Source organism: Lactuca saligna, chromosome 4, assembly GCF_052625555.1.
Source record: "Lactuca saligna cultivar CGN05327 chromosome 4, ASM5262555v1, whole genome shotgun sequence".
Classification (NCBI taxonomy): Eukaryota; Viridiplantae; Streptophyta; class Magnoliopsida; order Asterales; family Asteraceae; genus Lactuca; species Lactuca saligna.
This window is the reverse complement of record NC_136420.1, coordinates 82,085,657-82,110,735: the sequence shown is the minus strand read 5'-3', so window position 1 is coordinate 82,110,735 and position 25,079 is coordinate 82,085,657. Positions and strand designations below refer to the sequence as shown.

The window sequence follows — 25,079 nt, the reverse complement described above, 5'->3', positions numbered from 1 at the left end:
CGTTATAGCGAAAATGGTTGCATACTTTTAAATCGACTAGGCGAAACATCACATGCACGATCTAAACCAAGAAATCTGTGGCTGCGTGAAATTGCAAAGTCGGATACGATCGTCTTATAGAAGATTACTTTGCAGATGACGCCATCTACGCTGTAAAGTTTCGACGTCGGTTTCGGATGAGGAAGGAACTATTCTTACGTATTGTTGGCGATTTGGAAGACCGTTTTCCATATTTCCAATGGAAAATGGATGTGAATCCCCAATTCAAAAATGCACGGCTGCAATTCGTCACTTAACATACAACATGGACACATACAGATGGGACAAGTATTTTAGGATGTCAGAGCGTACCATGTGGGAGTGTGTGTACAAGTTCTGCAAAGCGATCTGTTTGGTTTATGGGCAACGATATTTGGGCAAACCGACTATGAACGATATCCACCAATTGTACACGGTGCATGAAGGCAGGCATGGATTCCATGGAATGCTTGGTAGTATCGATTGCATGCATTGGAGTTGGTCATTATGCCCCAACGCATGTGGTCAGTACATGAGAGGCGACCACAAAGAGCCGACGATCGTTCTAGAGGCTATCGCATCACATGATCTTTGGATATGGCATGCATTCTTTGGTCCAGTTGGTGCAAACAATGACATCAAATAATGCATGCCATATGGCATGCATTCTCGCCAATATTCAACGATATCTACCTTGGAAAGTCACACGATGTATCTTTTCAAGCAAATGGGATAGCATATAAACGTGGATACTATCTTACTGACGATATATATCCTCCATTGTCTGTTTTTGTGAAATCATTTACAATTTCTAACGACCCGAAAAGGAAAAAGTTTAAAGAGGCACAAGAGTCAGCTATGAAGGATGTAGAGCGAACATTTGGTGTACTTAAGAGAAGTTGGCAAGTACTAGCAGTCGGGGCAAAGTAATATGAAGTGAAAAGGTTACAGCACGTAATGTATGTATGTATCATATTGCATAATATGATTCTTGAAGACGAAGGAAGAGCGATATGTCGGTACAACAAAAATGAAGTTTTGCCAAATGTCGAAGGAGTAGCCGTTGGTACACAAAAGTATAGGGTAAATAGAAGAGAAGTACACAATCGCGACATTCATCACACCTTTCATGCTGATTTGGTGTTTATAGAACTCATATTCAGCCGCCGATAGAGTTTTCTCACGATGATTTATTTGACGAATTAAACGAGGATTCTGATATGTTCGTCGAGAGCGAAGATTCCGATGACGAGAGTGATGTTCGGGAGAATGATGAAGACGATGAGGTCGATGACGAAGACGATGATTCCGAGTGACGTATTTTGATTTTTTTCAAATTAGGATATTAATTATGTTTTCTATGTTGTGGTTTGTTTGATTTTTTGTTTGCATTTTTTTTTCTACTTATTTATATATTAAGATATTAATTATGTTTTCTATGTTGTGGTTTGTTTGATTTTCTACGTTGTGTCATCCTTCGGACAAGTCGTGGGCATAAAACGCCAATACATTAACCAAATTTACATTTTCTAGAAATCTTTCTTACTCTTAAATTTCATCTTTACTAACTTCGAACACAATATTTGGAGAAGCCTAAATGTATGATGTTTCAAAACAAAATAACTATCATCATTTCCTATCCTAATAAAAGACTCTAAATTCTGCCACATGTCATGATTTCTACACCTAAATTTGCCACGTGTCATTTTGTAGTTCACCCATGCTTTGCTTTCCCGCTCATTTTTTAGTCTTAATTATGTTCCATCCTATCCCAAGAAATTAACAAAAATTACGCTCTATCCCGAAAAATCAGTAAAAATATTTTTAATTCCATTTATTAGCACCGTATCTTTGAATAAAATTACGCTACTTTTTGTCTACTATTTTAATTGGGTTTTTGCACGTTTAAACTAATTTTCTGTTTGTTTGAATGATTATGTAATTAAAGAAATTTAATATTTATCTTCAATATATTGTTATTGTAGATGCTTTCTCTGATAGGATTTGCAGGTTGTGAAAGTAGAAATTTTAGTGTTGCTGCAACGTGAGGGTAAACTAGGGAGAGTAATAGGGTTAACATTTTAGAATTATAATAATCTAATTGGATCAAAATTATTTAAAATAAAGAATATAGGGTTAAAAAATTTAAATTAAAAAAATGAAAAAAAAAACATGAAAATAGATAATAAACATTTATTTCGAAATTAATTAAATTATTGGGGTGGATTGAACAATTTTCCTTAGTTACAAATATAACATCACATACATATTCAAGAAAAATATGAACGGGGTGCTACCAAATCCAAGTTTGAATATATATATATATATATATATATATATATATATATATATATATATATATATATATATATTTTAAATTATGAGATAGAAATAAATAAAAAAAAAAAAAACTAATTTTAACAGAATATATTCGGTTTAGATCCTTAAAAACTCTTTTTGCAATGTTGGTGTTTCTCATGGTATTAATATCGATATTGGTCCTTGAGCAGTTAACTTTAACAACCAGTCTATTAAATTTTAAAAATTATTGTTTTTCACTTCTATGTTTTTGTTATATTTAATATATCTATCTATATAATAATTTTAAATATTTCATCCATAGTTTCCACGGGTTATAACCTAGTAATTGAATAGACACGTAAAACATTTGTTACGCCGGCCATTGATATTTGACCACCAAGAATTGGATACGAAATTCCAGTTGCTGTGATTTAGTGATTATTGTGTATTCTCGTGCCACACTGCAGGTTAGCCACGTATTATCCACCCTATAACATGATATAATGCCACGTACGTAAAACCCTTTGACACTTCACCCCCTCCATCCTTTTTCTCTTTCTTTTCTCCTTCTTCCTTCCGTCCAACTCTTTTCCACTTCCGGCAACCATGAACGAGAACTTCCCACCAAAAACCAACCTAGACGGCCGACAGCCAAAAAGCTTCACCATCAATTCAACTCTGGTACGCCTTCCCCACCTAACCGACTACCTTCCTCACCTCAAACCTCAAGCAACCCCATTAGAATCCAACCATTTTTACCACCCCTCCGACGAATTCTACCTCTCCCACTCCGACGTCATCATCCGCCGGACCATCTACGACCTCTCCACTACCTCCCTCTCCTCCTCCTCCCCTCACTTATCCTACCCTCGTGCTGGACCCCGTAAACAGATATTCTACAACCCCCAAAACGTCAGAGCCGCCATTGTTACTTGCGGAGGCCTCTGCCCCGGCCTTAACACTGTCATCCGGGAGCTGGTTGTTGGGTTGTCGGAGGAATATGGAGTCCCGGAGATCTTCGGAATCAAGGCGGGTTACCGTGGGTTTTATTCCATGGACCCTGTTAAGCTTGATGTGAAGATGGTTGATAACTGGCACAAAAGAGGAGGCACTGTACTTGAGACATCTAGAGGTGGTTTTGATCTTCACAAGATCGTCAATGCCATTGAAGATCATGGATATAATCAGGTCTTAATTCTTCACTTTCCTTGATTTGTTAAATAATGTTAATACCAAAAAAAACGTTAATACAAAAGTGCGGTGAACGTGGATCAAACACGTGACCTTCAGATCTTCAGTCTGACGCTCTCCCAACTGAGCTATCCCCGCTGTTGATGTAAGTGTTGCTGTGAATATACAGGTTTACATAATTGGCGGAGATGGAACTCTACGTGGAGCCGTAAAGATTTTCAACGAAATCCTTCGCCGGAAACTCCACATCGGCGTCGCCGCCATCCCCAAAACAGTCGATAACGACGTGGGAATCATCGACAGATCATTCGGGTTCCAAACAGCCGTGGAAAAAGCCCAACAAGCCATCAGCGCAGCTCACGTGGAAGCCGAGAGTGCACCCAACGGTATCGGCCTTGTCAAACTAATGGGTCGAACCACCGGCCACATCGCCCTCAATGCAACCCTAAGCAGCCGAGACGTAGACTGTTGCTTAATCCCGGAAAACCCTTTTTACTTAGAAGGCAAAGGAGGTCTGTTCGAGTTTCTTGACGACCGGTTAGCACAAAATGGTCATGCGGTGGTGGTAGTGGCGGAAGGGGCTGGGCAAGATATGATTCCGAGAACTGACGCCGCCTCCCAGAAGGATGAATCCGGGAATCCGGTGTTTTTGGATGTCGGAGTGTGGTTGAAGGGGGAGTTGAAGCGGTGGTGGGAGAGGGATCATAAGGGAGAGTTGTTTACAGTGAAGTATATTGATCCGACGTATATGATTCGGGCTGTTACTGCAAATGCTACTGATAATTTGTATTGTACGCTTTTGGCACACTCGGCGATTCATGGTGTTATGGCGGGATATACGGGGTTTGTGGCGGGTCCGATCAATGGGAATTATGCGTATATTCCGATGGATGAGATTGCGGTGACGAAGAATGAAGTGAATACGAAGGATCATAATTGGGCCTGGGTTAGATCCGTCACAACTCAACCTGATTTTGTGAGGAGTTGAAAAATCTTGAAAGATTTGGTTTTGGTTTTACTTGTTATAGCATTTTTTTTTAAAGCGTAAAATGAAGTTCCTTTGACTTGTCTTTTTGGGTATTTGATATGTCAAATAGTGAAGAAATTGATAATTTGATTCTTGCATTTTAATCAAACCCAAAAACGGGAATAAATAGATTAAAGGGAAAAACTTATCCTGATCATAACTTTAGGAACAAGAAGAAAAGTAAAGATAAATACTATATTATCCTACCAAAGTATTTGATAAAGACTAATAATAATAGAGAATTCCTTTACTCCCCTCCAATAATGCACAGCTTGTTAAGTAAGTGATTCTTGCTTTGGTAAAGAGATTACAGGGCTTAATCTCTTCAGCTTCTACCCTTTTTCGAACGAAATGACGGTCGGTTTCGACATGTGTTGTCCTTTCATGGAAAACCGATTTATTTGCTATATGACTCGCACTTGATTATCATAAAATGGCGATGTTGAACCATATTGAGACTCTTGTAATATGTTTAACAACCAACATATCCATAGAACTTCACTGATAGTAGTCGTCATGGTTGGATATTCTACTTCAGCAGACGATCGAGACACCACCAACTGCTTCTTTCTCTTTCAAGAAATCGATGCTCCCCTGAAAGTAATAGGTATCTGGTTCGAGATCGTTGTGTATATAGGTACAACCAAGCCAATCTGCATCACAATATGCAACGAGATTAAGGCTGCCATCTTAGGAATATAAATCCATTATCCTGAGTCGTCTTGAGGTATCTCAACACCCTGAGCGTTGCATCCATATGGCGTTGTAGCTCAAAACGCAGGTCCAAATCAGGGAAGAAGACAACTACGATGGGCCGTGCTATAATAAGGAGACAACATCCGAGTTTCAAAAAATGGCGATTTTGATCCCGAAACTATATAACATGCTGACGAATTCAACCCTATACTTGATTTTCTTAACAATTATGATTTTCAAAAATTATAAATTAGACCCTAGACTTTATATATATATATATATATATATATATATATATATATATATATATATATATATATATATATATATATATATATATATTAAATAAATTTTATTTATTTATTATTATTATTATTATTATTTTCTTTTTAATATATGTCAAAATTGATTGAAATCCTTCTTTTTATCATTTACCTTTTATATTATTCTTTTAAAATTATTAATTCACAATAATAACTTTAACATTTATTTATTTATTTATCTCGCTTATCATTCTAACTAGGGAGGTTAGCGTCGGGGTAAGAAGGTTTCGATATGGTTTCCCAATTGGAAGTCGTATTCTGACTAATAGAAGTCTTATGTTGACTATTGTTTAGCCTACTTTGACTACTCGGTGTCCTGTGGATTAGATGTTTTATGAGCCAAAGTTATAAACTTTTAGATTTGAGTTAATCGATGAGAAATCAAAAATACTTTCATATAAGTGTGAAAATATGTGAAAAGAATTAATTTCCTCGGTTTTACTTCCTACAAAAGAAATGATGCAAATATTTGACTGCCGTTGAAAGTATTTTATATCTTTTTTTAAATTAGCCTTTTATGGGCTTCTGGATACAGTAGGAAATTAACATGGTTATAACATCAAAATGTTCCAAACAGAAAAAAAAAAAAAAAAAAAAAAAGTTACTTTGCTTTCTTTATTTTAACATAAACTTAGTAATTTCTTTCCAAGGCATTTGTTTGACCAGAACTACACTTCAAACCTGTAACAGAAGACTGGAGGAAGGGTGATAGTGAAGTTGCAAAGAGATGTTAATGTTAGAGTAAACAAAATGAAAATGTCAAATAAATCGAAGGTGTTGATTGCAAGAAGGTTGACAATGAATGTTGCCAACAAATCAAAAAAAAAAAAAAAAAAAAAAAAAAAGTTTATGAGAAACCTAACATACACAAAAATTCAACCAAGTACAACGATTGTAATTATACTCGACTTGGAATTACCTCCAAATCTTTGTGCTTTTTGATTCTAATGAATGGGTTTTTGTTCATTCCTCTTCCTGGAAATGAAATTGAATGAAAATTCAACCAAGTGGCTGATTCCCCTCTAAATCTTGATTTGAAGTAAGGTTTGTTGTCTGGATTTACTGAAAGGTAATTTGTTATTAGAGAACAAAATTTACAACTATAGAACAATAATAAATAAAAATGGCAAAAGAATATCCAAAAAAAACTTACAAACATAAATTAACTATCAAAACTTTTAATATTTAGAGCTACATCATCTAGTGACTTAGCTTCATAATTCACGACATCAGGTATGTTTGTGTGAAAAATCGCCAACAATCAAGAAACTACTGTATCACCTTAATTGGCTCTTCATCCAGATCAGGTATGTTTGTGTTAGATGATTGGTACATTCTACATTGCATCTAACTTTTCTACTATAATTTTTTTATATAAAACAAACTGATATAAACATAAAGATATAGTAAAAACCTGCAATAATTTCTCTGCATGTGGATCCGGATCAACCGATCGACTGTCTTTAACATTTCTTTTCTCATACTTAGGAAGACGAACATTAGCTTCCTCATTCTTCACTTCCACCTCATGCACAACAATTTCTCATGAAAAAGGGTGTCATGTACAATTCAACGTTTGCTCTAGTATATATAATGATTAAGATAGGCCACCCTTCACCACCTGATTTGATATATATATATATATATATATATATATATATATATATATATATATATATATATATATATATATATATATATATATATATATATCTGATTTCAAAAGACAAAGCCACCTAGCCATGCCAGAAAATAAAACACAAAAGAAGATAGAGGTTTTCATATTCAAATTCAGTAAATAAACATCAAACAAACTCAACACATTGAAAAATGAAAATATGATTATTCTTTGGAGCAATAAGTCGAAAAGTGGGTGTGCAGAATTCATGCAAAACTAACATGTCGCTGTTTTGAGTTCCTATCAATGGTAGTTTCAACAAACTAATATGTCGTTGTTTTGTGTTCCTATCAATGTTGAGTATTTTGTTTCCAGTATATGAAAACTTAAAGAACGTGAGGATGATTATAAATGAACACAGATGAATATATGAAGCCCAATAAAATAACCATGAGACATCAAAATTTTAAACAGAGGTGGAGAAGGTTACTTTCGGGACTCATTGGGGTTTTTTTTTTAATTTTTTTTTTGTTGGTTATAAATCATTCTAAAAATCAATAAATATTAGTTTGTCTTTTTTATTTGGGCTTTGGAGAATCATGTAAGACCACTCTACATTGATAAAAGTTGTGCAACTCTGCCTTTGTGTTTGTAGTTACTAAAGTGGTTGTTTTATAGTATGTGCTGATAGGTTCTTTAAGGCATCTGTTCAAAAGTGTAAAATAGGATAAAGAAATGGTCAATATCTCTAGAAAAATAAGATATCAGCCTGTAACTTGGTTGATTTAATTCTAGCAGATGACTGAAGAAATGAAAGAAGACATATGAAGCTTTTATATTTTGGACAGAAAAGATGTAGTTCCTCTTCTCAGAGTAGTTTGATTAGGGGAAAACATGATTGAAAGAGCATATATAGCAATTTTGCTTATTTGTTAGTCTTTCTGTCATATAAATATATAAAATTTCCTTCATCTAATTGCTTAATATGGGGGCTTACCCAAGATCATTAGTGGAGGAGATAGCCGAGAGTCTCCCGAGGGGTAACCTTTAGAATATTTGCACCACCGGCTTCAACAACATTATTAACATCTGCATCGGATTATAACTAAATTTCAAAGATTAAAACTAAGGCTTAATCATTTAATGAGCCATGTTTTGTCACATTTTCTCACCCGAGTTCTTTGATCCACAAAATGGGGGTGAAAGAAAGGAATAGTGGGCATCATCTCGTTCTGTCTCAATAGCCAATGAAGATATGCCATAATTAACACTCACTTTTTGCACATTAGGGATCTCTATAAAACATAACTTCTTATAAGATGGAAAGTTGTAACATAATCACTTAAGGAAAACTTTGACATAGCAGCAAAAATATCAGTTTACATATACCTGAGACATGGACCGATGAAATTGAAAAAGTAAGTATCCCTGTAAAGTAAAAAACATAACCACCAAATTGAACAAAATCAAGAACCCACCAATCAATTTAAAACCATAGAAATTGAAAAATTTAGGGCGAGAATTACAATAGAAACCTAATCAAAAGTGAGAAGTTATTTCTCTTTGTCTGGGTCGAGTTGATGTCCGTCATATGGGAAGCTGCACACAATAGAAGACAGAGAATGAAGTGTATGAATTAGGATAGAGAAAATACCGTTTAAAATTCCCAGAAATGGAGAATTTCAGTGGCGATGAATCATCAGAAGTGGGTTAAAGATACGAAAATCAAACCTTTAATCGAGGGTGTAAAAGAAGAAGGTCTCTATTTGTTGCTTTCACTTTGCCTCCATCGTTGTCTCTATTTCGTGCGTTGAAGTCCCGTGAATCTTCTCCATGCAGAAATCAAAGCCTACAATCGATTAGCACCATCTCTTTTATATGTATCTATACCGCCACTGCATTCGATTTTAGTGAGAAAACCCACCGCTTAATACCAAATTAGTGACGGTGGGGTGAAGCAGATGTTGAGGTATAAATACCTTTGCTTGCTCCATGCATTCTTGATAGTTCAAAGCGACGAAGTAGCAAACTACTATTGAGGCTTAAACCTAAAAATACAAAAATAAAGAAACAAATTAAAGATCGGGGTCGATAGGTCTACAACGAAATAGGAACTACAGTCTGTTGATGTTACGCCTGAAGCCGTTGGAGAAAACGGAATAAGCGAGAAGTTGTGGAAGTGAGCGATTAGAAAGAATGAAGAGAAGGAGGCAGTGGATCAGTGACCCGGTGGAGGTAAACTTACCTACGGTGGAGTTAGCTTAAAGTAACGTCGGTGGAGCAAAACCATTGGACAACTGTAGCGGTGGATTGAGAATTACAACACGTGTTGACAAAGAATGAAAAAATTGGCATAAATTGCCCGGAAGAAAAATGGTTAGGAATATATCCATAACATAACAAACCCCGTAAACCAAGGACGAATTCTGCCAAAAAAAAACGCCTGTAGCTAAAATGAGAGAAATTTAATATATATATATATATATATATATATATATATATATATATATATATATATATATATATATAATTGTATAATTATCATTTGACAAATCTCCAATAAAGTCCTAAAATTTTGGTCCGATTTACGTTTTAGTCCTAAACTAATTTTTGTTTACGAAAAAGTTCTAAAAACCGGTAAAAGTATGCATTTTGACCCCTTTTGACCGGTTGGAACCGGCAACAAATTGATTTGGGACTATTTCATAAACTAACCTAAAATATTGGGATTATTTCACAAAATGACCTAAAATATTGGGATTTTTTCTGCAAAAAAAATATTATGATTTTTCTGCAAACAAAAATCTTATTATTATTATTATTATTATTATTATTATTATTATTATTATTAACAAGTATACTAATTTTTAAATTCATTATTATTAATATTTTTAATAATACATATAAATACACTTAAATAAAAATATATTAAAGAAATTATTTAAAGGTGAAGGTGGTGGTGATGGTAATGCTTTAAGCATTGAAATCACTGCTTGTATCTCCTAACTTTGTATATGATCATTTCACATTTCTTATTATTGTTTTCAATTCAAAATATTAACACTTAACAATTTAAAAGAAGTTGTCTATTTATAAAATTATGTATAAATAGTTTAATATAAAAGGATTTCTTACTTTGTATATAAAATTTCTTAAGGAAGAATGATTTTTTTCAAATCCAACAGATCCACAATAAATATTTACATTGGTGACCCATATCAAAATTCGAAAATATTAATTAAAATATCTTATTTAATAGAAAGTAATATGATTTATTTTGCTTTATCACACTATATCTGCTATGTTTTCAAAAAAAACCACAAAAATAAAGTAATGAAAAAAAGCAACACACATGTTGGTAATTCAAAAATACTTACACACAAGACATACACGCATATCACATGCTCACTATTTGTAAACAATTTGAAAAATTAATAGCTTCTTTTAAATTGTTAAATGTTAATATTATGAATTAAAAACAATAATAACAAATGTGAAATGATCATATATAAAGTTAAAATATACAAAGAGACATTCATGATTACAAAGTTTAAAGCATTATCATCCGCTCAACCTTCACCTTTATAAAATGTTTTTAATATTTTTTTTAATTTAAATGTATTTATATGTATTATTAATAATATTAATAATAACAAATTTAAAAAATAGTATACTTATTTATATTTTTAATATAATAATAATAAGGTTTTTATTTGCAGAAAAAGCCTAATATTTTTTGTTTTTGCAGAAAAGTCCCAATATTTTGGGTCAATTTATGAAATAGTCAAAATGCAAACTTTTGCCGGTTTTTAGAATTTTTTCATAAATAAAAATTAGTTTAGGACTAAAACATAAACCGAGCTAAAATTTTAGGATTTTATTGGAGATTTTCCTTATCATTTTTATTTGTTAACCATTTTAAAAATAATAAGAAGAAAAACAAGGTGTTACATATTCCCACTTTATTTCAGATATGTTTTTTTTTGGGTTTTGTAAAAAAAACTTTGGTTTAAGACTACCGTTTTCAAATTTAAACACAATAAAATGTAACAAAGATATAGAAGTTATAAGGAATATACATAATAAACCGTAGTGTCTTATGGATCGTCTTCCATGTTGTTTTAATTCAATGTAGTCTAAAATGGTATATTGGAATGTGGTGGGTGGCTGCCACATTTCAAATTTCTTTAAAATAGGGAAACCACTTGAACCGAGAGTACTCTGAGTCTGAAACAATCCGTTTTAGATGTAGTTTTTAATTATTTTTATCAAGGTTATAATAAAATCTATACGTTAGCTAGTCGGTGAACTATTCACCGGAGTTAAGAGATTAATCGGTTATGCGGGAATTAATCGGAAGCCAGTGTTGAATTTCAAAAAATTAAATATGACTAATATCATAACAAATTAGGTTAATATAACTAATATAATACTAATCATTCTTCAAATAGTTTTTATTGAAATAAACTTCTTCAAAATGTTAAAATTTTATTGTTTTCTACAGCTGCACTCATTGCGTATGTAGAGATTAATCGCTAGACGTCTGCTAGTCGGTCGAATACTATCTAGGGATTAATCATGAATTTTATAACAATGATTTTTATGAAGCACAAAAAATAGGTTATTTTCTGTAACATCAATTAAAAGTTGTCGTTTTTATGAACCCGTGCTTATAATTATATTTTAACACGTACGCCTAGTTCCCGAGTTTAACAAAACAAAAGAAAAGAAAGTCAGGAGAAAAAAGAACAGAAAGAAAATGAACAAGATTTTTTTTTTTTTTTTGTATTTCGGAGTTGGAGAGAAATAAAAGAAAGAGTAAATTACTGAAATCGTCATTGTGGTTTGGTCAAAATTGCACGTTTGGTCCCTAACTTTTTTTCTGCACTCGGATCGTCCCTGTGGTTTGATTTTATTGCGTTTTTTCGTCCCTATGATTTGGTAAAAGTTGCATGTTTGGTCCCTAACTTTATGTATGTAAGGGACGAAAAATGAAAAAAAAATCAAATCACAGGAACGAAAAACGCAACAAAATCAAACCATAAGGACGATCCGAGTACAAAAACAAAGTTAGGGGCCAAACGTGCAATTTTGATCAAACCATATGGATGATTTCAGTAATTTACTCTAAAAGAAAGATTAATCATTTTGTTATTTCTTTTTAAATTCTAAATTCTTCCAAATCGAAAGGAAAATTAAGGAGGAAAATGATCATTTCATTTCTCTCTACTTCCTTGAATTTCCTTCGTTTAATGAAACTCGAGACGATCATTTTTTCTCTCATTTCTTTTCTTTACCCGTAGGTGTCGTTGATAATGAAATATCACCTCAAATTCTCAAACTGAGATTTGATAGCGAAGAACGAGGATAAGGCATAAAGCCAATCTAAGTCAAGATAAGCGTCATCCATGAATGATCGAAGTGATCTAAAGGTCTACAAAATAGTCACTCTTTTGTTATATTCCAGATGTCTAAAATATAGACAAAGTACTATGTTGTTCCTCTAAAATAGGGCCCTTATTTATTTATTTTATTTTATATTATTTTTTTTTTTTAAGTCTAAAGTCGCTCATTTGTCCTTAATAATATTGTATTTGGTATTGCCTTGATTTGTTATTAAAAAGAACAAATTACACGAATGGTCCTTAAGGTTTTGCTTTTTTCCCTAAATTAATTTCTACGAAACTTTTTTCCCTCAGATGGTACCAACGGAGCAAACATTACACACAAAAGGTCCTTGTGATTAACTTTGTTAACAGACTCTGTTAAGTTTTGTTAAATGACAAAAACACCCTTTGTTTTCTGCTCACAGATGGTCCTCTCTCTCTCTCTCTATGTGTGTGTATGTGTGTGTGTTCATGCTTTGGTGAAATCAATCCCACTACCATCATCAAACCAACAACCCAACTATGTAATGAAGCAAAAAGCCTCCATCATTCAATAGGTGAACACAAGCGAAAACAAATTATGACAGGGCATAATTAAAAAGATGTTTTGAGAGAGATTCAGATTTGAATATATAATTCTTTAGATTTGAAAAATGAAACACAAATTTTCTACAAACTTACTCATAAGAGCAAAGAATGAAACACAATTTTCTACAAACATACACAAAATTTCTATAATAAACAAACCAACGAAGGCTCAGATTTGCTGTAATTTAAGGAATTTAATGGTTAAAATATATCATGTTTGCAATCACAGTTGCAGGCAGTGTTGCAGAAATTGACCTTGGTGGCCGATTAATCGGTGATTAATCGCTTGTCGGCCTTAAACCGGTTACGATTAGGGTGCTTGGCGGAAATTGGTGAAAATCGGTCAAAGTTGGCCTTAGCGGTCTTTGGCGGTCTCGGCGATCATAGGCGGAATTTTTTTAAAAAATTCAAAAAAATTTAATTTTCAAATGTTCCACCAAAATTTTAAATTTTCAAAATTTTAAGCTTTCAAATTTTAAAATATTAAACTAAAATTTTCAAAATTTTAAAATATTAAAATTTTAAATTTTCAAATACTTAGTTTTTTAAGGAATATTAAAAAAAATTTTAATAATTTTATTACTAATTAAGGGTCATCGATTAATCTCCGATTAATCCCCGTCTAGTCCTATTAATCGCTTATCGTCGGTCAACCGTCGAGCTGCCGCCGAACGATTTTTACAACCTTGGTTGCAGGTGACGTTTGGAAAAGAAATTTCAAGAAACAAACATATGCCCTCTGGATTGCCCAGCCAAGATACGAATTAGATCAACAAGCACATCGTCGATTGAGAACCAAGGGAACAAGTCTCCATCTTCATCTGACCGGGGAGCAAAATAGAGAAATGGGAAGGTTCGAGGCCGCTTAACCCCATGGAAGGGAACGAGCAGTAACAATAGCGAAGGAGGGGATGTTCGTGGGTCTCTTTAACATCAGATGAGAGATTAGAAGCGGTAGTGGCAGCTCCTGATTCGCCAACAACTTCTTTGACAGAAGGAGCCCTCGAAGGGACTGCCAAGTGACGGAAAGAACAAGAAATTCAATCTCATCATATTTGAACCCATTAGAGGAGGTGACACTTTAACTTTTTTCTTTGTTTTGGTCTAGCGTCTGGGAAGGGATTGGTGGTGGTGGAACGCAGTGTCTCCATCGACAATTTTGTTAGGGTGGTTTAAAAGGGTTTAAAAGGATCCATCTGATCTAGATTTAAAGCGTTTTTTGTTGCAAATCGAAAACCCTTTAATTTCTTTCTGAATCTAACGATCTTCCCCTTCATGAGATTTCAAGAGAGAGGAGAAGATGAAGGTGACATGTCAGCGGGCGACGGTGTAAGGTGGGGTGAGAGACATGCCGGAGAAGATGAATTGAGTAGTGCTTTAATGTGTGAGAAACAGAGGGTCTCACTTTTTTTTTAATTTCAAATTAATAAAATATTAAAAATAAATAAAAAAATGAAAGCAAATGGCATTCTCATCATTTTACACACACTTAACAGAGTATGTTAATAAAGTTAGTCATAAAGATCATTTGTGTGCAAGGTTTGCTCCGTAGGTACCGTATGAGTAGGAATGATAACGGGGCGGGTTTGGGGCGATGCGACATATCCCATACCCGAACCCGATATTTATATATGTCCCTGAACCCGACGGGTTTTTTTATCGGGGCGCCCCATTGGATCTAAAAATATCCCTGAACCCGACCCTAAACCCGAAACTAGGGGTGTTCGTTTGGATGGATCGGTTTGATCCGATCCAATCAAGTGAATCCAAATTGATTTCGGTTTTCAAAACATGAATCCGAATAGTCCAAACTAAATTCAAATCCGATCTGATCCGAACCAATTACAATTCGGTTGGATCGGTTTTTATAATTCGGTTTTCAAAAACCGAAACATTTTAACACAACATATAATTATAATATCACCCAACTTTACACAAGAAACAAAAACAAATTATTTAGTTGTGATTTGAAATTTATAAACAACTAATAAGAAGATATATTATAGTTAAATATTTTATAGATAGAAAACTTTTGAGAGAAAATGCATATTCATGCTTTTTTTATCGGGTGAAATGTTTTGAACCTATTTAAAAAAATAAATTACAAAATTAATAAATAACTATAGATATATATTATAAATAGATAAATAATAAATATTTATTTGGTTTTTTTGGGCTCTTATTTTATAAACCAAAACCAATCCGAAATCCAAAATAATAATTCGGTTTTGTTGAAAACCAATCAAAAAATCCGAATATCCGAACCAAATAGTCTAATCCAAATTGTCCAATTGGATAATTCGGTTTTATCCGAACAGTGAACAGCCCTACCCGAAACCCGATATAGACCCGAAAAACCTGACCCGAAGATGGTGGCAGAATTTTTTTTTGGAAAACTACAATGAAACAATTGAGAAATTAAAACCTTATAAATGCTTAAAATACAATAAGTTCTTAACATAAGTGAACCAAATAGAAATTACTAAAGTCTAATATTGTAACTAAATTCATTACAATAGTGGGAAGAGAAGCGACAATAGGAAATTGGGAATACGTGATGGAATGAGTTAGAGGGATGAAATATATATATATATATATATATATATATATATATATATATATATATATATATATATATATATATATATATATATATATATATATCGGGTTGGGGCGGGGCGGGGCATGCATACCCCAATCCCTGCCCCGAACTCAAACTAAAAACCCGATAATTACCTGAAACCCGACCCAATACCCGGTAAGAGTGACCCGACCCGATCCAGAATCTTCGGGGTTCGGGTTTTTTTGCCATCCTTACGTATGAGGAAAAAAAGTTTCGTAAGTACTATTTTAGGGAAAAAAAACAAAACCTTAGTGTAAATTGTTCTATTAAAAATATCTTGGTTTATAATTGTTTTGAAACATTCGATTTGATCATATAATAAAATATTGGTCCTCTTATTTTATTGAGAGCTTAAAATATTCCTCATCATGTTCCATACGATTTAAGAATTCAGGCAAATTTTTTCTTTTTCCTTTTTCTTGTTCCTTACAATTTTATACCAGGGGTGTTTGGACTTATTTCCCTTTAGATCTTAAAAGTTATGGTTATTTAATCAAAGGTCACCAACAGTCGACTACTTTTATATTATCCTGATAATTTCTTTGTTTATCGTTTTTAATAGTTTTGAAGCTTTAAATTCTAACCATGGGTGTTTGGACTTATTCCCTTTAGATCTTAAAAGTTATGGTTATTTAATCAAAGGTAATCAACAGTCGACTACTTTTATATTATATTATCCTGATAATTTTTTTGTTTATTGTTTTTAATAGTTTTGAAGCTTTAAATTCTAACCAATCAATTATAATTAGCTTTTATTAGATATATAATATTAATTATTACAATTTATAAAAAAATTATTTTAATTATAAAATAAATGAATCATTTATATGTCTTTTTTAACTCATGTTATTTTTATACTATCTACTCTATCATTTATATATAAACAAAATTTAATAATATAAAATAATTGGTTTATGTCATTTTTGATCACTTAACTTTTGATTTTGTGTTTATTTGGTCATTTAACTTTTTTTTAAGTTTTTAAATGTCATCAAAGTTTTGGCTTTATGCTCATTTAATTATTTAGCTTTTGGATATGTGTTCATTTAGTCACATAACTTTTAAAATTGTGCTCATTTAGTCACTAAACTTTTAAAATATTTTAAAAGTTTATTGACTAAATTAATATAATTTTAAAAGTTATTTTTTTTTAAACCGACAAATATTATTAAAAGGACCACCGCCTAGCAAGTTACTAGATGGGGTCAGGAGTACAACAAAGATAGCGTATTACATCAAGTTCTATGGTCTCGCAAACAACTCAGTGGACATATACACCATTCAACCCATTTGTAGTTACAATTATGATCTCCTATGCTTTAGCCAAGTATACAGTAGTGATTTAACGTTATCCATAATCTTAAAGGGAGGGATACGTATTTTCTTAAACATCCAATCGCATCTCGATTTCCATATCAGCCATATCGCACCATAACACACACTAATGAGATTGTTTCTCCTTTTCACACATCTACCCTAGTTTTTTATGAAGCTAATGAGATCTCCAATAACATGAAGCTGTGGTTGAGGAATCTCACACCATTTGAACACCCACTCCCATACTGTAGCCACCACAAGGTAGAGAATCAGAATATGTCCAATGTCTTCATCCTCCTATAAGCATTGAGAACATCTAGCATCTAAACCTGACATTCCTCTTCTTATTAGCACACCATTGGATGGAATTCGTCCTAGATTAGCTCTCCAAACAAAAGTTGTGACCTTGATTGGAATATCATGTATCTATGGAATAATTACTTCATTAATCGTCGGTTCCATGTTATCAATCTTTAACCTAAGAGTGTCTACGTGATATTCACCATCATTTTTCATGGCACACTTCCATTTATCCGCCCTTGGTGTTAGCTGGAAATCACCTATGACATCTAAAAGCATATGTAGGCTATGTATATGTTCATTAAATGTAGGGGCGATCTCCAATCCCACGTTTGGCATGCCACCTTTATCCTCTCCTTAATTGCACATGCTCTATGTCTCTATAATTGGAACAATTATGGGAATCTGTTTTTTAGGGGCTCCCTACCATACCACACTATGCATCCATCCAAAAAAGAGTGTCATCACATTCATTCACTTGTTTCTTTAAAATGTCTTGAAAGTTGATTCAACCTTTTGCAATTCGTTAATTACCCCTACTATATTGTTCCATACAAATGGATAGATTTCTTTAATAGTCGTTCAACAGGTTTGTTGTTTAAGTTGTGACCATAAATCCAAAATTTAAGTAATCAAACCAGAAGTTAGGTAACTAAACCAACACAAATCCAAAAATTAAGTAATTAAACCAAAAGTTAAGTGACTAAATGAACACAAAACCAAAAGTTCGATGACATTTTAAAACTTCAAATAAGTTAATAGACCAAATAAATACAAAATCAAAAGTTAAATGACCAAAAATGACTTGAACCCTAAAATAATTCATAAACTCTATTTTAATACTCACTTTTATATTTAAATAAGTAATCTAAACACCTTAAAATAAAATAAAATAAGTAATCTAAACACCTTAAAATAAAAAACTGAAAGGAAAACATAGTTTTAAAAAATAAGTATTTACATTTAACATTTTCAAAGAAATATTAGAAAAAATGGAAGAGTTATGAGCTGCCGGAAGATAAAAAATGGGTGAGGTGTGTGCGTTTTTGGCAGTATTAGGCCGACAGTATTTCCTCTGTTGGTTGGTGTTCATTTCAGTCTCTTTTGCCGACTTCAAATTGCCTCCGCCTCCCTGATCTGATTACCTCCGTCACCCTTCTCACCGCCTTTTCTCACCATTATAAAGTATAAACCCTAGTTTCAACTCAGATTCCCTCCACCTCAACATCAACACTTACAAATTTCTTATTTTCTTTCAGTTGCTTGCAGAACCCAGACACCACTTTATTCCCACTTTTCGGCATCTTCCAATAGGAACCTCCCGTTGAACCAATCGACATTGTTAACTACAAACACTGATATCGATCCCTAGAACATTAACTATTAGAGAAACATGGGCGGAGGAATCCTCACCACCAAAGCTATCGCGGTGGTACTGGTGCTGGTGGTGGTGTTGGGTGGCTCAGCTAGAACTGTGGAATCTGCAATAGGGGTGAACTGGGGTACCATATCCAACCACCGGTTATCACCTTCCACGGTGGTGGATCTTCTCAGAGACAACAAGATTCAAAAGGTGAAACTTTTCGATGCTGACCCAGATTGTCTCCGAGCTCTCATGGGCAGCGGAATCGAGGTTATGGTTGGCGTCTCAAATGATCTATTGGCCACCCTCAGCTCCTCCTCCGCCGCCGCCGATTTATGGGTTTCCCAGAATGTCTCCAGATATATGGTTCGAGGCGGAGCCAACATCAAGTATGATTCCCTATCCCCATCTCTCTGTATGTATGTAGTATTCTATATATCTTTAGCTTAAAATCCGCTGTTTTCTTGTGATCTGAAACTCAAATCTCTAGCTGCTGCTTATTTTTGTCGATTAGTGTAGGAATTTATATTCTTGTAAAGTAGTGAAATGTTAAAATAAACATATCACATCTCAACACTTTAAAATTTGTTATGTAGACAAGTGCACCTTTGTTACTGAGCTAGGTTAATGGACAAGAAAAGCTTCTTATTTTTGACGATTAGATAAAAAAGAGAGGGTATGCACCTCTTTTGCACAATATAAGTGGTCCTGATCAACTGCATCTTTTTTACCTAATACCTAACCCAACAAGTTATATGTGAGTATATCTTTTTCTACTTACAATATAGAAAGAACAATTTAATAAAGAAACTCATTTAATGTATAATGAGATTGACTTTTTGTTTTTGAATAATAGATACATCGCGGTAGGAAACGAACCCTTCCTTACAAGCTACGGTGGACAATTCCAATCATACGTGATGCCTGCGATAACAAACCTCCAACAATCCTTAACAAAAGCAAACTTAGCAAACAATGTAAAGCTTGTAGTCCCATGTAACGCGGATGCCTACGAGTCTTCTCTCCCTTCCCAAGGCGCATTCCGACCCGAACTCACCCAAATCATGACCGACCTTGTTACATTCCTCAATTCCAACGGTTCCCCCTTCATAGTCAACATCTACCCATTCCTAAGTCTGTATTCCAATTCCGACTTCCCCCAAGACTACGCGTTCTTCGAAGGCACAGCACATTCGGTCACAGACGGACCGAATGTGTACTACAACGCGTTTGACGGAAACTACGACACGTTAGTTTCCGCCCTTAACAAACTCGGATTCGGTCAAATCCCAATTGTTATCGGGGAAGTCGGTTGGCCTACAGACGGAGCAATCACTGCGAATGTGAACGCGGCTAGGGTTTTCAATCAAGGTCTTATAAACCATGTGTTGAGCAATAAGGGTACTCCTTTAAGACCGGGACAGGGTCCCACGGATGTTTATCTTTTTGGTCTTTTTGATGAAGAGGCCAAGAGTGTGCTTCCTGGGGGTTTTGAGAGACATTGGGGGATTTTTTCTTTTGATGGGCAAGCGAAATATGCTTTGAACCTTGGTTTGGGTAATGGGTTGTTGAGAAATGCTAAAGATGTTCATTATCTTCCATTTAGGTGGTGTGTGGTGGACCCGTTGAAAGATCTTTCTGGGGTTTCCGATCATTTTAAGTTGGCGTGTACGGTTGCGGATTGCACGAATTTGAATTACGGGGGATCGTGTAATGGGATTGGTGAAAGGGGTAACATTTCTTATGCGTTTAATAGTTATTACCAGGTACTTCAACAAAATTCTTTACCTTTTTTTTTATTACCAATAATAGCAACTTACTTATGTTTTTTATATGATTTTAATTATTATTATTATTACTAGGTACAAAAACAGAATTCTAGAAGCTGTGAATTTGATGGACTTGGGATGGTGACATTTCTGAATCCTTCAATGGGTGAATGCAAGTTTCTTGTTGGGGTTGCTGAGGAGGTGGTAACTGAGCATGTTTCGGTTGGTTTGCAATTGTATAGAGGATATGTTATTGTTTGGTTGTTGATATTTTGGGGGTTTCGGGTATTTATGATTTGAATAGGGTTGTATGAGGTTGGATTGTTTAGGGTGTTTTTTTGTGGGCTTTTTTGAACTTTTTAGTTAGGTAGTTTTATAGTACACCATATCAAGCATTAAAAGATCATTCCCGTTTGAGAATTATATAGATTTTTCTTGAAAGGTATATGTATATATATCAGCTTATTGGTGGAAATGATAGTGGACTTTACTGTTTTTTTTTTTTTTTTTTTTGAATCAATATAGGTAGTGTACCTTTTATGCATAGTAGCAATGTATGACACTTATTTTTACCATAACAATAATGTACAAGTATGGATAAATCTAAAGAGTATTGTTATTATCTATAATGAAATTTAAGTACATTGTCCTTATGAGTAAAGGAAAAAGTATATTGTCTACATGGCAATGAGAGTAAATTGCACCGCTATTATGAGTAAAGAATAAAGCATAATGTTCATATTGGTAGCAAAATGCATGCACATTGCAAAGCTTGGTATTAGATGCCAATTTTAATACCATGTTAGATATGTATTGTTTATGATTTATCTATAAAAAAAACCTTACCTTTGAAGAAAAAAATAATGATTAGAACACACATTCAAGTGGTGGCATACTAAACAGAAGAACGTTTGATAAATTCTCACATATTAGTATCAATCCAGCACACTTCATTAAGACTAGAATATGAATATTATACAGCAAAGCAATCTTATTTTACTAAAGTTGGAGCATCTAGCATATCATCCACTGAGCCTGAACATGAAAGTTTTGCTTTCTCCTACGTTGAAAGGTTCATCTGGAGCCCTACCATGTGCCCTCTTCTGTGCATATCCAGAATACTTGTTCTTGAAAAACGGTTTGGCCTTACAAAAAACCAAACCGATCTTCTCAGCCTCTTTAACCAAATCCCACTTGTCATAAGGCTCACCAATCTTATGAGTCACGTGGACCTCACCATTTTCCTTTTTCAGAAGGACTTTCGCATTCATAAAAAACCCTATCACCAGCTCCTTGTTCAGCCTGCGTAAGAGCAAACCATATCAAATTCCATTGGATAGAGAGAGTTAGAGGAGAGTATCGAGGTATTACAAGATTTGGCATCCATTGTCTTCAGGGAAGGCGAACCCAACATGGGGGAAATTATAGACGATGCGATGGAAACGCTGCGTGGTGAGAAAAAAGTGGTGGCTCATGGTGGTTGCATCCACCCCACAGACAACCACGCAGCCTCGTTGCTGAAGCTCTATCAGATTCTCGATTGCGTTGCTGTACTTTTTTGCCAGCTCCTCTGCAACCATCCGTATAACGATTCGTTAGTAGAAGTGAGATATTATATTAATGGTGGATTTTTGTAAGCAGTAGTAGTGGATTACTCACGGTGGGTGTCGACGGTGGTGGCGACGATGTTGCGGGCGGAGCCAAAAGCTCTGGCTAAGCACAGAGAGAAGGAGAAATCGCCTTCGCCGACCAAGAGTATCTTATGGGTGGAGGAGTAATGTTCTTTCCGTATCTCCTTTTTCACTTCCTCCTCCTCTTCCGACGACGATGATCCGTCCTCGTCGTCCATTGCTGCCGTCGACATCTTTTGGTCTTCTTGCTTTCCACAAAATTCTCTTTATTTACTGATTGGAGAGGAAATAGCGAGTTAGCGACTATTGTCGTTTCTCGCAAAGCAAAATGATTTCATTAAGAGTATTCACTAAAATCATTATTTTTATAATTTGATTTCTTTAACAATATAAAGCATTATTAAGATCATTATTCTAATAGTGGGCCATTGGATCATTATTTTTATAATTTGATTTCTTTAACAATATAAAGCATTATTAAAATCATTATTCTAATAGTGGGCCATTGGATATATATATATATATATATATATATATATAAAAGCTTAAGTAACCTAACTGATCATAATACATTGTTTTGATTAATATATTTATTATAATGTTCTTCAACTTCAATCCTTAACTTGATTTACTTTCAAAATTTCATTATTATCTTCCTTTTACATCACATTTTTTTGACGAACATTAATTAAGCTATATATATATATATATATATATATATATATATATATATATATATATATATATATATATATATATATATATATATATATAATAGTTGAAAATGAAAATTATGTAAAAGAAAAATAAAATGTGAAATTTATAAAAATCTTTGAATAAAATCAAGTTACAAGTTGAATTATAAAAACATTACCAATTACAATGTATATATATGATAAAAAACGATATAGTATGGTGAGTTTGGATACCTAAGCTTATATATCCTTAAGAGTATATTCACTTTTCCATATACATATATATATATATATATATATATATATATATATATATATATATATATATATATATATGGTGAGATTCAATAGAAAAACTTAATTAACCAAAGAACCAATCGTGAGCATTGAAAATCATAACGATCAACGGCTAAGAAAATAGATGTACACTTTTATATTGGATGCACACACACCGGATTATACCAAAAAATCCATCATTTACAAAAAAACCCAACACTTTTTTTCGTTTAAATTTTTTTTAGACCATGTTTTTTATCAAAAAAAAAAAAAAACGAATATACTTTTGTTCACGATTTTTCGTCCTCTTTCTATAGAGATCCATGATGACATCTAAAAAACGATTTTTTTTTTCGAAAAAAACCCACTTCATTTTCTTTAATGAAAAAAAGTTAAGATCTATTTTTTATAGAAAAAATTAATAAATATATCAAAATTCATATTTTTTATACTTTTTAAACATAGATTAATATTCATATTATAAAAAAAATGATATTTTAGTTCAGATTCACATTGCGAACTTGTTCAGATTCATATTGTAAACCTATTCAAATTTACATTGTGAACCTATTCAAATTCACAGTGTGTATAATAATAAATCAGATTCACAATGTGAATCTGAACTGATTGGAGCTTTTTCACATTGTGAATGTTAAAATTTGAAATATTTACAGTTTATATTTACAATGTGAATCTACACTGATCGAGTTTTTTTTTTTTTTTTTTTTTTTTTTTTTTTTTTTTTTGTGGGTGTGAACCTTCTCAGATTCACAATCTGAACTGTTCGAGATTTTTCATATTATGAATGTTAAAAATTGAAATATTTATAGTTTAGATTCACAGTGTGAATCTACACTGTTCAAAGTTTTTTTTAATCGGTGTTGATGTTTATTAATAGCGTACAAAAAATTAATATTTTTGGTATAATTAGTTTTTTCTACAAAAAAAGCTTAAATATTGAAAAAAATATAAGAAAATTAAGTGAGTTTTTTTCGAAAAAAAAAGTTCGTTTTTTATATGTCATAATGGATCTCTATGGAAAGAGAACGTAAAATCGTGAACAACGGTATATTCGGATATTTTTTTCGATAAAAAACTTGGCCTAAAAAAATTTTAAATGAAAAAAAGGAAGTAGATTTTGTTATAATCACGTACATGTGCGTTCACTATAAAAATTTACAACCATTCCTTTTACCATTGATCGCTTTAAATTCCGACGCTTTGATTGGTTCCTTTGTTTTTTGAATAATAATGGTTTTCTAATATATATATATATATATATATATATATATATATATATATATATATATATATATATATATATATATATATATATATATATATGGGCTTAGGGAATATGTAACTGTTATGTACCTAATATTAGGTATAGAATCATAAAAAACTTCATAATTTTAACTAAATGTAATCAAATCTCTCTATCATCTTTCTTGTATCCTCTATTAGACTAGATGATAGGATTTGTACATATTTTTATGGAGTTTTAAATATTTATTTTTGCACCACAAACCGTGTATAAGAATACATTATCAACTACCTATAAGCCTTCATATTTAAATTTAATATATATATATATATATATATATATATATATATATATATATATATATATATATATATATATATGGGCTTAGGGAATATGTAGCTGTTATGTACCTAATATTAGGTATAGAATCATAAAAAACTTCATAATTTTAACTAAATGTAATCAAATCTCTCTATCATCTTTCTTGTATCCTCTATTAGACTAGATGATAGGATTTGTACATATTTTTATGGAGTTTTAAATATTTATTTTTGCACCACAAACCGTGTATAAGAATACATTATCAACTACCTATAAGCCTTCATATTTAAATTTAATATAGAAAACTATAGTGAAAGATTGAAATTGTTCATTAAAACTCCAATAAACTTCTTCCCATAATACATTAAAAA

At 32.9% G+C, this 25,079-nt stretch overlaps 5 protein-coding genes and 1 non-coding gene across 6 annotated transcripts; 3 read left to right on the top strand and 3 right to left on the bottom strand.

Annotated features, from left to right (window-relative positions):
• The first annotated feature begins 238 nt into the window (after positions 1-238).
• Positions 239-664, top strand: LOC145039816 (uncharacterized). Its single transcript, XM_078987822.1, has one exon. It carries the CDS (start codon positions 239-241, stop codon positions 662-664), a length of 426 nt encoding a protein of 141 aa, XP_078843948.1.
• Positions 665-2,855: 2,191 nt separating this feature from the next.
• LOC145042227 (ATP-dependent 6-phosphofructokinase 2-like) lies at positions 2,856-4,674 on the top strand. The gene is made up of 2 exons (XM_078990619.1): positions 2,856-3,507; positions 3,680-4,674. The coding sequence occupies exons 1-2, from the start codon at positions 2,926-2,928 to the stop codon at positions 4,496-4,498; spliced, it is 1,401 nt and encodes a 466-aa protein (XP_078846745.1). The 5' UTR covers positions 2,856-2,925; the 3' UTR covers positions 4,499-4,674.
• On the bottom strand, positions 3,576-3,648 carry TRNAF-GAA (transfer RNA phenylalanine (anticodon GAA)). The gene has a single exon. It is a non-coding gene; the product is annotated as a tRNA-Phe (tRNA).
• A 1,624-nt stretch (positions 4,675-6,298) lies between the features above and the next one.
• Positions 6,299-18,568, bottom strand: LOC145039814 (uncharacterized). Its single transcript, XM_078987821.1, has 10 exons — positions 18,535-18,568; positions 9,309-9,419; positions 9,154-9,222; positions 8,906-9,000; positions 8,710-8,773; positions 8,564-8,602; positions 8,347-8,469; positions 8,172-8,263; positions 6,971-7,177; positions 6,299-6,618 (listed from the first exon to the last, which is right to left on the bottom strand). The coding sequence occupies exons 1-5, from the start codon at positions 18,566-18,568 to the stop codon at positions 8,762-8,764; spliced, it is 321 nt and encodes a 106-aa protein (XP_078843947.1). The 3' UTR covers positions 6,299-6,618; positions 6,971-7,177; positions 8,172-8,263; positions 8,347-8,469; positions 8,564-8,602; positions 8,710-8,761.
• LOC145042226 (O-Glycosyl hydrolases family 17 protein) lies at positions 18,413-21,022 on the top strand. The gene is made up of 3 exons (XM_078990618.1): positions 18,413-19,141; positions 19,609-20,518; positions 20,615-21,022. Exons 1-3 carry the CDS (start codon positions 18,783-18,785, stop codon positions 20,819-20,821), a joined length of 1,476 nt encoding a protein of 491 aa, XP_078846744.1. The 5' UTR covers positions 18,413-18,782; the 3' UTR covers positions 20,822-21,022.
• A 428-nt stretch (positions 21,023-21,450) lies between these two features.
• On the bottom strand, positions 21,451-22,512 carry LOC145042225 (uncharacterized protein At4g26485-like). Its single transcript, XM_078990617.1, has 3 exons — positions 22,181-22,512; positions 21,893-22,091; positions 21,451-21,823 (listed from the first exon to the last, which is right to left on the bottom strand). The coding sequence occupies exons 1-3, from the start codon at positions 22,383-22,385 to the stop codon at positions 21,544-21,546; spliced, it is 684 nt and encodes a 227-aa protein (XP_078846743.1). The 5' UTR covers positions 22,386-22,512; the 3' UTR covers positions 21,451-21,543.
• Positions 22,513-25,079: the final 2,567 nt, after the last annotated feature.